Here is a 13,248-nt window from a genome sequence, read left to right on the forward strand (position 1 = left end):
CTGCCCACAATCTATCTTTTCAATGGCAGTTGTCTCTTGATCTGTTGACCTTACCCTACATAAATAATCATAAAATCTAGATTTTAAAACACCAGTGAGTCTAACAGGCAACCATACAGGAGACACACTATAGTAGGGAGATCTATTCACAGAGAAATCAAGAATTTCCAAAGTCTGCTTCTCAGGACTACATCCACAGAGGATCACCAAATGTTACTCCAATTCTGTGTTCGCTTTCCTTGAAGCCTCCCTCCATGTTATTCGGATGGTTTTTGAATAGTCCTAAATGACACTCTGGGAAGAAGAGGGTGAGTCTATTTACAGATAGGTTTGACGATTACAGATGGCATTTCCATGTATGTGCTGTAAAACCAATATTTAATTCTCTTGGAAGCAAGTCAATAAGTCAAGAAAGAGAGCTTTGTCAGGTGCTACAATTGAGCTGCCTACTTGAGGCTTGAAAGAATCAATGAGTAAATATTTACTAAATGTCTCTTGAACACAAGTTTTGCACAGGTCAAGGAAATGACAATAGAGTTGGGGGAAAAGGGGCTACTGCTGGAACAAGGGAGACAGAATAGAAAAGGATAAGCACAGACAACCTCAAGAGGTCCTTCTCTGATCCTGGGAGGAGAGGGTTCTGAGTGATTGAGCATTATCCAGTGAAAACAAATGAATGGTCTCCTTCCAGCTCCTCAGCCTGCCCTATGCACCGCGGCCTTATAGGAAGAAGTAGAAGGACAGTCAGGTGGCGCCATTCATTCCCTGAGCAAATTTAGCCTGCCTCCCGCCTTCTTTCTCTCAGCGAACATTTGTGTACTATGTCTATTCCTGAGTGTGGGATATAATAGTAAGTACAACCAGGATGGATTCAGCCCTCAGGATGCTACATCTGTGGGAAGACAGACAAATAGGCAAAACCATATTGAAAATTTTGATAGGGGCATTCAGGACCTATGGGGAACACATAGCAGGAACATTTATGTTCGCATCTTTGTGTGTTGTCAGGCACTGCGGTAGCAGAAAAAGTTTAAAAATCAAAACTAGTAGTCCCAGCTTCAGGAGGCTGAGGCAGGAGAATCTCCTAAGCCCAGGAGTTGGAGGTTGCTGTGAGCCGTGTGATGCCACGGCACTCTACCGAGGGCAATAAAGTGAAACTCTGTCTCTACAAAAAAAAAAAATTAAAACTAGTTTCTCTCCTCACAAGGTTCACCATTCACCTGGGGAGACAGATATGTACACAAGGGTTGCCGTGTGGAATGTATTTGGGGACCCAGAAGAAGATGATGATTCATTCTACATAGGAACATCAAGGAAGGCTTCACAGAGGAGGTGATGTCTGGACTGAGTCCTGAAGGATATTTAGGAGTTTCCTAAGCAGAGATTGGAAGGGAATAGGAAGACAGCATTCCATGCAAAAGGAACAACGGACTAGACAAAGAAAGAGTACTCAGCGGCACAGCTCATTGGGATTTCTTAAGGGGAGGAGCACAGGTAAATACAGAGAGGGGTGGATCTCGACACTAAGCAGAGCCAAAGGATATTGAAATACACAGGATTAAATTTGAAGCCCTTTATGCCAGGCAATGGCATCATCAGCTATTTCCGTTCAAGAAAGTGTACTCTGGCTGCAGTGTGGAGGAGGGAGTGCCTGGAGGCAGCGAGAGAAGTGTGGGCCTTTGAGAATGACTTAGGCACTTGCATAAGGAAGAGAGGATGGAGGGCAGCGCCTGTGGCTCAGTCGGTAAGGTGCCGGCCCCATATACCAAAGGTGGCGGGTTCAAACCCGGCCCCAGGTCAAACTGCAACCAAAAAAAAAAAAAAAAAAAAAGGAAGAGAGGATGGATCTGACAGCCCAAGGGCAGTGAATGGAAAGAGCCCAGAGACGAACTGGACATGGAAGCTGGGAAGGAGGTAGGATGAGGATAACTTCCAGGTGTAGGGCCGGGAAGGGAGGGAATGGTGCCACTCTCTCAGCCTGGAAATGTGCCAGAGGAAGGTGACTTGAAGCAGAGAATGGTGGTGGTGGTGGGGGGCGATGAATTCTGTTTTGCACAGGCTGTGTTTGAGATATCTGTGGGGCACCTGGGTGAAGATCCCAGTAAGCAGATGGAAAGAGACAGCTGAGATGGAGACTTGGAGTCTGTCTGCTGATGGCAAGTCCAGCTTTGGGGCAGTAAGCAGAGTGAGCAGAGGTTGGGACCAGATCCAGGATAATAAGGATAGAGAGACAAGTAGGGTGGGTGGAAGATGCACCTGTCAGTGGTCCTTGGTGGGTCAACAGAACTGGAGCAGCCAATGCCCAGATCTGAGAGTGGAGACGGGGGACAGTGAGGTCAGCCTCCTCTCCTGCCTGTAAGCAGGTCAAGCATTGAGGCCACTTTGGAGAGAGGCCCAGTTTATTCTCTGCTCAAAGATCTCATTTTATTATAAAAATTGCATACATGCAAAACAACTTCATACTCACAAATCTTTTTTCACACCACAAATTCACACAGACCCCACATTCTCTCAATTACAGACTTCTTTGCAAACATCATTTCCTCTGCATAAAGTGTTTTCCTCCTTTTCTCTCCTCATGTCTATCACAACATGCTCCCAAACTCCCCAAATAATTCATCTGCTGTCTCCATTTACATATTTACAGGCATCTCAGTTTCTATCCTTTAATTTCTGGAACCTGTTTCCCTGGTGGTTCTCTTTTTCTCTTCCATTAACAAAATCCCATAGAATCTGTGTAGCTAAAGTTTCAAGTTTGACAACTCTTTCTATCTTGGCACAATTAGACTGCTTCCAAATTCCTTGACCTTTGGCAATAAAAGGTCTCAGATCTTAGACCTCCTCCCCTGATACCTAGACTTTCTTGGCCAGATATAGCGTAATGTCTGGGGTCCAGGAGTAGCAGGTTTGCTACACAGAGCCAGTCTCATCCTAATCTCAAGCCCCAGTTTCCACATCTGCAAAATGGGATAAATAACAAATATCTACCCTTCAAGGTTGTGGAGAGAATTAAACGAAATAATATATTTAGTATATTTAACATAATACTGGTCACATAGTAAGCTCCCAACAAATAATAGCATTTCTTTACCATAACCACTCTTGATAAGCCCTTTTCCCAAAATATATAATAGTTTTCAAGCAATGGAACATAAATGGATTGGACTAGATTATTGTGAAGGTTCCTTGCAAGACTGATTTTCTAACATGTGCCTCCAGGCTGCACCAGAGAAACAAGCCTGGTTGTGTATCATGAGGGATATTTGAGTAGCAAGGGCCAGTACATAAATGTTGCTGGGAACACCTGCAAAGTGGTAAGTAACAGAGGGAGAAATAGAAAGATCCTTAGCACAGGTCAGCCTCTCTGCCAGAAAACCAGAAAAAAGGCTTCTTTTTGTTGCACTTTCTCAACTGACTCTACTGATGAACTCCATCTAAGTTTTTATTTTATTTTTTAAATTTTTTTTAGAGACGAGGTTTTGCTCTGGCTCAGGCTGGTCTCAAACTCGAGAGGTGAGGTGATCCATCCCCCTAGGCCTCCCAGAGTGCTAGGATTACAGGTGTGAGCCACCACACCTGGCATCTAAGTTTTTAAAAGTTCAAAATGCAAAACAAAAACAAAGGACCAGTCTGGGTGGCTCACACCTGTAATCCTAGTAGTCTGAGGGGCTGAGGTGGGTGGATGGAACGAGACCCATCTCCATAAATAGCTGGGCATTGTGGTGGTAGCCTGTAGTCCAAGCTACTCATGAGGCTGAGGGAAGAGAATCACTTGAGCCCAACAGTTTGAAGGTGCTGTGAGCAGTGACGCCCGGGCACTCTACCCAGGTGACAAAAAACCAAAAAAACAAAACACACACAAAAAAACCCTGGTTGAGAAAAAGCTTACCTCTTTATCATCCCCCTCCCCACCAACACACATACATTTTATTTTAAACATCAATGAATTAATCTCCTAAAACAAGCCTAGGTTTTTATTCCCAAGGGCTCCTTTCCACATCAGCAGATACACAGCTAGCTTTGACCACTTTTTCTGTTATTCCACAAGACCACAAAAGTTTCCACTAGTGGCCTAAACACCATATAAAAAAAGATGTCCATCAGAGCCCATTAAACTGGCCAAACTCTTTAGTCTAATGCTCATCCCCAAATCTCCATTCCTCCTCTCCTACATAAAAAAAAATGACTCACAATGATGAGCTCTCACTATAGGCCAACATCTCAGACCTTATGACTCTGTAGGGAAGTTCTATTATTATTCCCATTTTATAGACCAGGAAATTGAGGTACATGAAAATTAAACAATTTTAATTATTTAAGTAATTTAATTTAATTTAATTTAAAATTAAAATTACTTGTCCATTAGTCACCAGATCAGGGTAAACACACTGACCCAAATTTGGCCAAGTTCTACAAGTGGCTGCTGGAGATGTAACCCCAGACAGGGACAGTGGTCACAGGCTGTGAGCCAGGCTTGCCACCACCATGTAATGCTACCTCTTTCCTGCATTTTCATTTCCAATTCCTTCTTATCTCCTGCCCCCCAACAGCCACTGTGCCCACAGTACAGGCAAATTAGTTATTAGGGAGCTGAATTCTAGACAAACAGATAACAATTATTTTAAAAGTTGATATTTTTCAATGTATTTCATCTATGAAATATTGCATTTGCTAAAGTTTTTATAACTAAGTAAAGCATTGCTCAAATTATGAAGCATTCACACTGAAATGTGCCAAAAGCAGGCATTTCAGTTAGCTCCATACTCATTCTTAAATCATCTTACATATCTGACTCTCCCCTGGAATTCAGAAAGTGAGGAAATCAAGTCCTATCAGCTTCAACGGTTACCTGTGTGAGGCAGCTCGGGGAGGCACCCGGGGGGGCCTCTCCAGAGGCGCAGGGGGTATCCCATCCACTTGTATGGGGCCTGGACTACGACTTCTAGTAACCTCAGGAACTTCATTATCCTACAGCAAACAGGGTAAGAAAGAAAGTTGAAAAGCATATTAAGCAACCAGCATAGCTGGACACCCATACCTTAAAAGCTCCCCATCCCTCCTTAGGCCCTGGCTGAAGGCTTCTCACAACTTATCAGCCCAGCAATGCCTGGCAGTTTTCTAAGTCCTCCTGGAATCATTGAGAAAGACATCTGGCCCAAATTATCAGTAACCCCCTGAACTCTAATTACTTGGTGTCCAAAGCGTGAGTGGCCCACTGACATCAGTCACACCTGGGAGCTTGTGCACCCCTGCCCCCTGCCCCTTTCCCAGAAGTCTCAGGGTTGGTGTGACTTATGTGACATCCCCCCTACTTGTCCACTGGTCACCAGATCCGGGTAAACACACTGACCCAAATTTGGCCTCCTGGGAATGGGGCCTCAACCGTAAGCAGCTACTTATTCTCTGCTCAAAGGGGGCTGTGCCACTGTGCTGGTGGAGAGGCAGGGAAAGGCAGTGTGCAGGGAGAGAGGAAAGCAGCTGTGCATGAGAAGAAGCTTTTGGTCCTCAGAACAGGGGCCAGCCTCCCTCTGGCATGCTGATCCTCACTGCTCCGCTGCTGCTAATCCACGCCCTGAGCTCCATCTCTGCCCCTGTATTCCCAAGTACTCATCAGCTTCCTCCCACAGATGCCCTATTGGCCCAACTAGTCAGAATGGAGTTCTATCTCTTTCCTTCCTCTTTCTATTTTTTGAGGTAAAATTCAGTAACATAAAATTAACCATTTTCAAATGAACAATTCTGTGGTATTGAGTACATTCACAATGCAGTGCAACTATCACCTCTATCTAGTCTCAAAACATTGCATCACCCCAAAAGGAAAGCCTGTCCCCATTAAGCAGTTTCTTCCTGTTCCCCCTCCCTTCAGCCCCCAGCAACCATCAAGCTGCAGGCTGTCTCTATGGGAGTGCCCATTCCGGACGGTCCAGATACATGGACTCCTACAGCGTGCAACCTTCTGTGCCTGGTTTCCTTCACTGGGCTTCTTCTCTCTCTTGCAATGAGACAACCCCTAGGACAAGACAGAGCCCTGTCTCACCTCGTTGTCTCCCTCCATCCCGCTGCTCACGCTGAGGAGGCTCCTCGTGCTGGATCGGTTACTTGTGCTGCCTAAGGGAGAGAAACAAACTCAGTTGGACTGTGGACTCTTTCAGGCTAAACAGAAGTTTAGCAGAAGTGTAGTGTTTACTTATTATTGAGATTCTTCAATATGTGGCCATCTTATATTCTGTTTCATTGGAGTTCAGTGTTTATTTCAGCATAAAATGAAATGGTCCACATTCTGATGATCATTTTTGGCTTAATAGCAACTATTTACTGGAGACTTACCACATGCAAAGTGCTTCAAAAACATATTGCCATTTAATCCTTATAAAGATCCTATTTGATGTTAGTGCTCCAAGTCGACAGACAAGGAACCAGAGGTGCTCTGTTTCCCAGTTGTGTGGTTGTATTTCTAAAATCTGCAAACTAACTTTATTGCTGCAGTTCTTTATATGTTTAGGAATCACAGCAAACATGGGCATGCACCACACAAGTAGACACTGACCTTCTACCCTGTTTCCCCGGAAATAAGACAGTGTCTTATTTTAAGGTGTGCTCCCAAAGATGCGCTAGGTCTTATTTTCAGGGGACGTCTTATCTTTCCTATAAATAGGTCTTATTTTCGGAGGATGTCTTGTTTTTTGGGAAACAGGGTAGTAAGGGGCCAGGCACTTGACCTGAAAGACACAATGAACCATACTCTTCTTGAAAGATATCTGCCACTAGCAGGAAGTATAAAGCTGTCACGGGCACTGACTCTGTGACTCTGAAAATTCCTACCCATAAGGTCCCATTGTCCCTCCCATGGCATTCATAAATCTTTAACCCCAACCTTAGGCTCTGAACTTGAGCTGCTTATTCAACGGTCCTACTCTCCCTCTCTCTAGGCTGATGATCTGTTTGCCACCCCACCCTCTGCCTGATGCACAGCTGGTAGCAGGCTCTGGCGCCAGATTTCATCATCTTCACTCTTGCCAGGGAGGGGGAGGGCAGTGCCCACCTCTTACCAGGCTTCTATCCTCAGGGAAGACAGAACAGACAAGCATCTAACTTGTGCTGTTCCTATTCTTCTTCTCATCCATTGCAAGCCCCCTAAAGACAGACCCTGGGTCTTCTCTGTGTCTGTGTCTCTGGTACACGGTCTAGCTCAGTATACACAGAGCTGTCCTCCATATTTGGTAGAAGAATGAGGAAAGGTCCGTCCGTCTACAAGTACAATATGACCTTTAAGAAAGTTGGGACAAACAACCTAAGAGAAGATCAAAAGTCTTTCTTTTTTTTTGAGACAAGAGTCTCAAACTGTCCCCCTGGATAGAGTGCCGTGGCATCACATCTCACAGCAACCTCCAACTCTTGGGCTCAAGCCATTCTCTTGCCTCAGCCTCCCAAGTAACTGGGACTACAGGCCCCCACCACAGCGTCTGGCTACTTTTTTTTTTGTTGCAGTTGTCATTGTTGCTTAGCAGACCCAGGCCAGGCTTGAAACGGTGTAAGTGGCCAGCGCCCTTGCCTACTGAACTACGGACTTCTCCCAAAAGCCTTTCTAAAATGAAAACTTTTGTTCTCTTAAACATAACACTGATATCCTGGGTTGAATTCTTTAGATATAACTAGATTTAACCTGCAACTATTTTTCTACGGCTCCAAGAGATGACAGCTGCACAGTAACAAAAATAGTGCTATTTTCAGGGTGTGACTCTGGGGGTTAGGGGACATTTGGTGGATCAAAGCTGGGCCGTCCTCGCTTTCCCTCCCTGTCCTGGGAGCTATTTCTATTTGGAAGACAGTATGTCCCCACAGAGAAGAGCACAGAAAGATCTAGACATGAATCCCAGACCTTCTGCTTGCTTGCTGGGAGACCCAGGGTAAGTTGCCTACCCTCTCTACCTCCATTTTCTTATCTAGAAAGTCACAGCATTATCATAGGAATTAGACCACATGGTGACATGCTTGGCATTAGGGCTGCAATTAGTAAGCATTTGAGTAATGGAAGTAGCTACTTATCATCATTGTCACCAATTTCAAGATGACAGACTAACTACTAGTGACCTCTAGTGAGCACCCCCTTCTGTATCCAAGCCTGTGTACGGCCCCGCCCTCCCTCATGTGGGCTTAGCCATGTGTCCTACTTTGGCCAATATGACATTAGCAAGTGTGATACAAGCCAAAGTTTGATAAGCCATTTGCACATGGAAGCTTGTCCTCCTGGACTATTTCTTCTCTGAATCTTCTTGGCATAAGAATTAAAGACTGTGGGGCGGCGCCTGTGGCTCAGTCGGTAAGGTGCCGGCCCCATATACCGAGGGTGGCGGGTTCGGACCCGGCCCCGGCCAAACTGCAACCAAAAAATAGCCGGGCGTTGTGGCGGGCGCCTGTAGTCCCAGCTACTCGGAAGGCTGAGGCAAGAGAATCGCTTAAGCCCAGGAGTTGGAGGTTGCTGTGAGCTATGTGAGGCCACGGCACTCTACTGAGGGCCATAAAGTGAGACTCTGTCTCTACAAAAAAAAAAAAGAATTAAAGACTGTGAATTAAAGGCCATGTATAGAGAGGATCTCTCATCCTGGAGAAGAGTCTATCTTGGACGCTCCAGCCCAAGGCAAACGTAAAACTGAATGCAGCTGTGTAAGTGATCCCACCTGATGGCACATGAAAGCTGATGAACCATCCCCACCGAGTCCTGCCAAAGTTGTAGGATCAGGCATAAATGGCTGTGTGCAAGCCACTAAGATTTAGCATGGCCATAGATAGTGAAAACTGTCTAACAGGGACTGGGTGCAGACTATAGCCACAAAGTAGAGTAAAATCCACTGGTCTGTCATTCAATAACATTTCCAGCAAATGAGCTAGCCACCCCTAGACAATAAACCACTGCACAAGGTGAAAAGTATACTGTTTATTCTTTCTATCTTGTCCTTATACCATACTATCCTAAAGTTAAACAAGTACATAAAACATATTCAATTACTTTGCACCCAAAATGAGTACTCTGCATTTGTCTTGTTAAATTTCCAGCCGTTGCTCTCCTGCCCCACCTGGAATGCTCTGTTCTCACCCTGAGCCGATTCTACTTCTCCTCTCCTCCCCCACATGTCTGAGAGACAGCCATCTGCCCCTTGTTCTCTCTGCCATCTGTGATCCCTGAAAAAAGCCTCCCATTTCTGAACTTGTCAAAAATCTCAAATTGCCCTGGGGTTCAGGGGGTGTACATTATTGTCCCCACTATGTAAGGGAAAGTTTTCTCCTCTGTCCAGTCTAGACTTCCCAGGTGGTCATGTGACAGGCTGTGGCTCTGCTACAAGAAAAAGAAAAGAGCTGGATTGTACTCCCATGTTCGCCATTGACTGGCTGTGTGACTTTGGACAAAATTATTTTCCTCTCTGGGTTGAAAATGCCCCATCTATAAAGCAAGGAGGGAAACTAGTTCAGAGGGTCTTGACCTAAGCCTGTGGATGGGCAAAATAGTGTGTGTATGTGTGTGTGCGCACGCATTTGTCTGGGAAACAGATCCAGACCATTCACACATATCAGATTCTCAAGAGGGTTTGTGATGCAGAAAAGATAAAGAACTCCTGGGTTAATGACCTTCCTGCTCCAACATACATTTTGGGGTTCTCTGCCGGACATTCAAGGAGACCAGAGTCCTAACATTCAGCTTCTCACTCTCTTTTATTGCTTTCCTAGCTGTTTTGTTAACTGGAAACATATGAAAGAAGAGACAAATCTATTCTGCTTGTGAAGCCAGTGCGTCTGGAGTCAGCTAACACTGCCCTGGATGTGAAAACCAAGCCCCCATCAGCCTGTATTGTCTGTTGCAATCAGATGCCTATTCAAGCTTTCAAGCTGAAAGGAAGACATTTCCTAATTAGATCCTCAACCTGCCCTTAAAGCTGAAACTCTCAAATTTGAGTCCATTGTTTTCTAATGTTTCCGACTCCCATGCCCTCTCCTTCCCCTTACCATAATTGGAGAAGCAGCAAGAATAGTAGCCAACAATCTTGGCTCTGGACCCAGACTGCCTAAGTTCAAATCTCAGCTATACCATATTAGCTAGCTCTTTAATCTAAGACAAGGCCCTAGGTCTCGCTAGCTTCCCCCTCAGTAAGTAGAGGTGACAGTTCCTATCTAATAAAGGTTTTGTGAGAATTCCATTAGTTAATCTATGAAGAGGCTTAGCATTCCATATAAATGCTCAATACAAGTTAACTATTACCAGTAGGGTTTGCTATTTAGAAAAAGGAAAGAGTAATTATTATCATGCAACCTGGCTTCCCAGGATAAAACACAAACCTCACAGGCTAATTGTTCCTTATCTCAAACTAGACCCCACTGGAGAGCTCTTGGGCTCAGAATAGGAAAGCCTTCCCAAGGCCCAAGGGCATCAGTTGGGGCCCAGCAGCAAGCCCCCCCAGTCACCTCCTTTCCCCCAGCAGTCACCCCCACCCCTTGCAGTCACCTCCCCCCACTTCCGGGCCAGCTGCTCACTTGCTGTGCTGGAGGTACTGTCTGTTTTCCATTCTCCCCTTCTTAGCTCCGTCCTGAGGGGAAAGACACTTTTCCTGGGGCCGCTCTCATAGACTCCAAATTCCACTTTCCCAGGTAGGTGCTGTGAGTGCCGGATTGGGACTGTGATCTCCAAGTCTGGAATTAGAGGAACAAGGAATAAGCATCAAGATATCAGACTGTCATCTGCCACTCTCATCCGCTCCCTCTCCACCTGCCTCCCTGGAGGGAAGGGAGGGAGCAGGTAAAGAGGAAGGGCAAGAGAGGCCCTTCAGCACTAAGAGGCCGCAGAAGGCTGTGATCCGGCTGGGCCCCAAAGACAGGGTGGGAGGAACAAGAGAAAAGGGTAGAGGAGTGCTGCCATGCCAGGGAGCAGAAAGAACATTCCATTAAGCCGGGCTCACACCTATAATCCTAGAACTCTGGGAGGCTGAGGCGGGTGGATTGCCTGAGGTCAGGAGTTCAAGACCAGCCTGAGCAAGGATGATAATCTATCTCTACTAAAAATAGAAAAACTAGCAGGGTGTGGTGGGTACCTGTAATCCCAGCTACTTGGGAGGCTGAGGCAGGAAGATTGCCAGAGCCAAGAGTTTGAGTTTGCTGTGAGCTATGATGCCGTGGCACTCTACCCAGGATGACAGAGTGAGACTCTGCCTCAAAAAGCAAAACAAAACGGGCGGCGCCTGTGGCTCAGTTGGTAAGGCGCCGGCCCCATATACCGAGGGTGGTGGGTTCAAACCCCGCCCCGGCTGAACTGCAACCAAAAAATAGCTGGGCGTTGTGGCGGGCGCCTGTAGTCCCAGCTACTTGGGAGGCTGAGGCAAGAGAATAGCTTAAGCCCAGGAGTTGGAGGTTGCTGTGAGCTATGTGATGCCATGGCACTCTACCGAGGGCCATAAAGTGAGACTCTGTCTCTACAAAAAAAAAAAAAAAAAAAAGAACATGTGATTACAGAAATCCTGGCTCTGCCACTTAGCAATCGTGGACCTTGAATAAGTCAGTCCCCCTCTCTGAACTGCCCCTTCATGGCCATCACTGACTGTAACAATAGGCTATGCCAGTATAGTTCTGAGAGCTTCCACATTTTTAGCTCCTTTAATCCTCACAACACCCAAGAAATATTTTACCATCATTCCCAATAGCAACTAAGGCACAGAGAAGTGAGGTCGCATGCCCTGTCGAACAGACAAGTGGCAGAGCCAGGATTTGAACCCAAGCTCCTGAATCCAGGCTCTAAACCAGCATTTATACAGCCTCTCACTCCCTCCTTTCATGAATGACGGATGGTGGGTGACCCACACAGACAGCAATGACCCAGAGAGTTTATGAAAGGAGGTCCTTCAGGCCTGTGAAAGCATCTGTGACTAGTAAGGCTAATCAGTGGTAAAGAAATCCAATCCCTTGTCCATTGACCTGACCTCCTCACTCGTGTAGCTCTGCCCACTGGTTTGTCTTTATTCCTCCCTAGGTTTCCACTCCTGCTAATGAGCAGAATAAACTGTCTGTGGGTACCCGGCACCTCCTCGGGGAATGTAAAGTTGGGTGAGCTCCTGCCTCTGGTTTCTCTTTGCTGCTGGGGACCTTCCTGAGCCCAGGGACAGTGGCCACATGAGCTCAAGTGGAAGGTGAATGCTTTGTGTGCTCTTATCTTGAGGCACTACCTCCTTCCCCGCCCCTATTATTCTAGGGAGACAGGCGTGGCAGGAAGTCCTGAGAGTCCAGGGGCAGCATAAGTCCACTGTGTAGGGCTAAGCTGGAACAGGACAGAGATGCTGTTCCGGGAAGGAGTGGACCAAGTCCCTCAGCAAACATTCTGAGCAGAATTTTTTATTTTATTTTTTTTGACATACAGTCTCACTTTGTTACCCTCAGTAGAGGGCTATGGTATCATAGCTCACAGCAACCTCTAACTCTTGGGCTCAAGCAATTCTCTAGCCTCAGCCTCCCGAGTAGCTTGGACTACAGGCACCCACCACAACACCTGGCTATTTTTCCAGATGAGGCCTCACTTTGGCTTAGGCTGGTCTTGAACCTGTGAGCTCAGGCAATCCACCGGCCTTGGCCTCCCAAGTGCTGGGATTATAGGCATGAGCCACCACACCTGGCCCTGCACAGAGAATCTTCAAGGGCGGATTATTGTTTTGAGTAGGCACAAGATGTTCTTATTCTGAAGATTCCCATCCAGGTGTAGTGCAAGATCCTAGTGTTCAACCAGCTTCCCAGGTCTTCATGGCATGCAGGTCTTTTTCACATCTTGGGGCCCTCTTTGTTACAACTGTGTGGTGGAACTTGGAGCTACCTGGGCAGAATGTAGCTGGGGGACCTCTCACATGAGTGCAACCCACCTTACCTCAGGGCCCAAACCTGTGTCACACTTTTTTCCCCCTCAGCTTTGACCACCTTTTCAAAAATCATCTTTTTAAAGGAAGTTCCCATCTGCTTAAGTAACTTCAAGGAGGCACTGTTATACCCTTAATCAGTATAAGGAAGGAAGGTAAAATACACAGGAAAAAAATTGAAAGTCAAAAGTTCAAATAATCAGGTAGAGCAAGTCTAAATGTTTACAAAACCCTGATATTCTGTGAATAAAGGTGCAATGCCAGGAATAATAATTATTATTTTATTGCATAGTACTTTCCCAAAGTACATTTACATGCATTATTATATCTCCTTTGAACTTGATGACTTCTCCAGTAGGGTGTAATC

General features: G+C 46.0%; 1 protein-coding gene across 6 annotated transcripts in view; it reads right to left on the bottom strand.

Annotated features, from left to right (window-relative positions):
* PIK3AP1 (phosphoinositide-3-kinase adaptor protein 1) overlaps positions 1 to 13,248 on the bottom strand; it is a 118,541-nt gene that overhangs the window by 6,642 nt on the left and 98,651 nt on the right. For all 6 annotated transcript variants that reach the window (XM_053583672.1, XM_053583669.1, XM_053583667.1 and 3 more), the window contains 3 exons: positions 10,525 to 10,680; positions 6,038 to 6,108; positions 4,850 to 4,968 (listed from right to left, as the gene is read on the bottom strand). In XM_053583672.1, the coding sequence (XP_053439647.1) occupies positions 4,850 to 4,968; positions 6,038 to 6,108; positions 10,525 to 10,680 (346 nt within the window). The remainder of the gene's footprint in view (positions 1 to 4,849; positions 4,969 to 6,037; positions 6,109 to 10,524; positions 10,681 to 13,248) is intronic.

Source organism: Nycticebus coucang, chromosome 3 (genome assembly GCF_027406575.1).
Source record: "Nycticebus coucang isolate mNycCou1 chromosome 3, mNycCou1.pri, whole genome shotgun sequence".
Taxonomy (NCBI): Eukaryota; Metazoa; Chordata; class Mammalia; order Primates; family Lorisidae; genus Nycticebus; species Nycticebus coucang.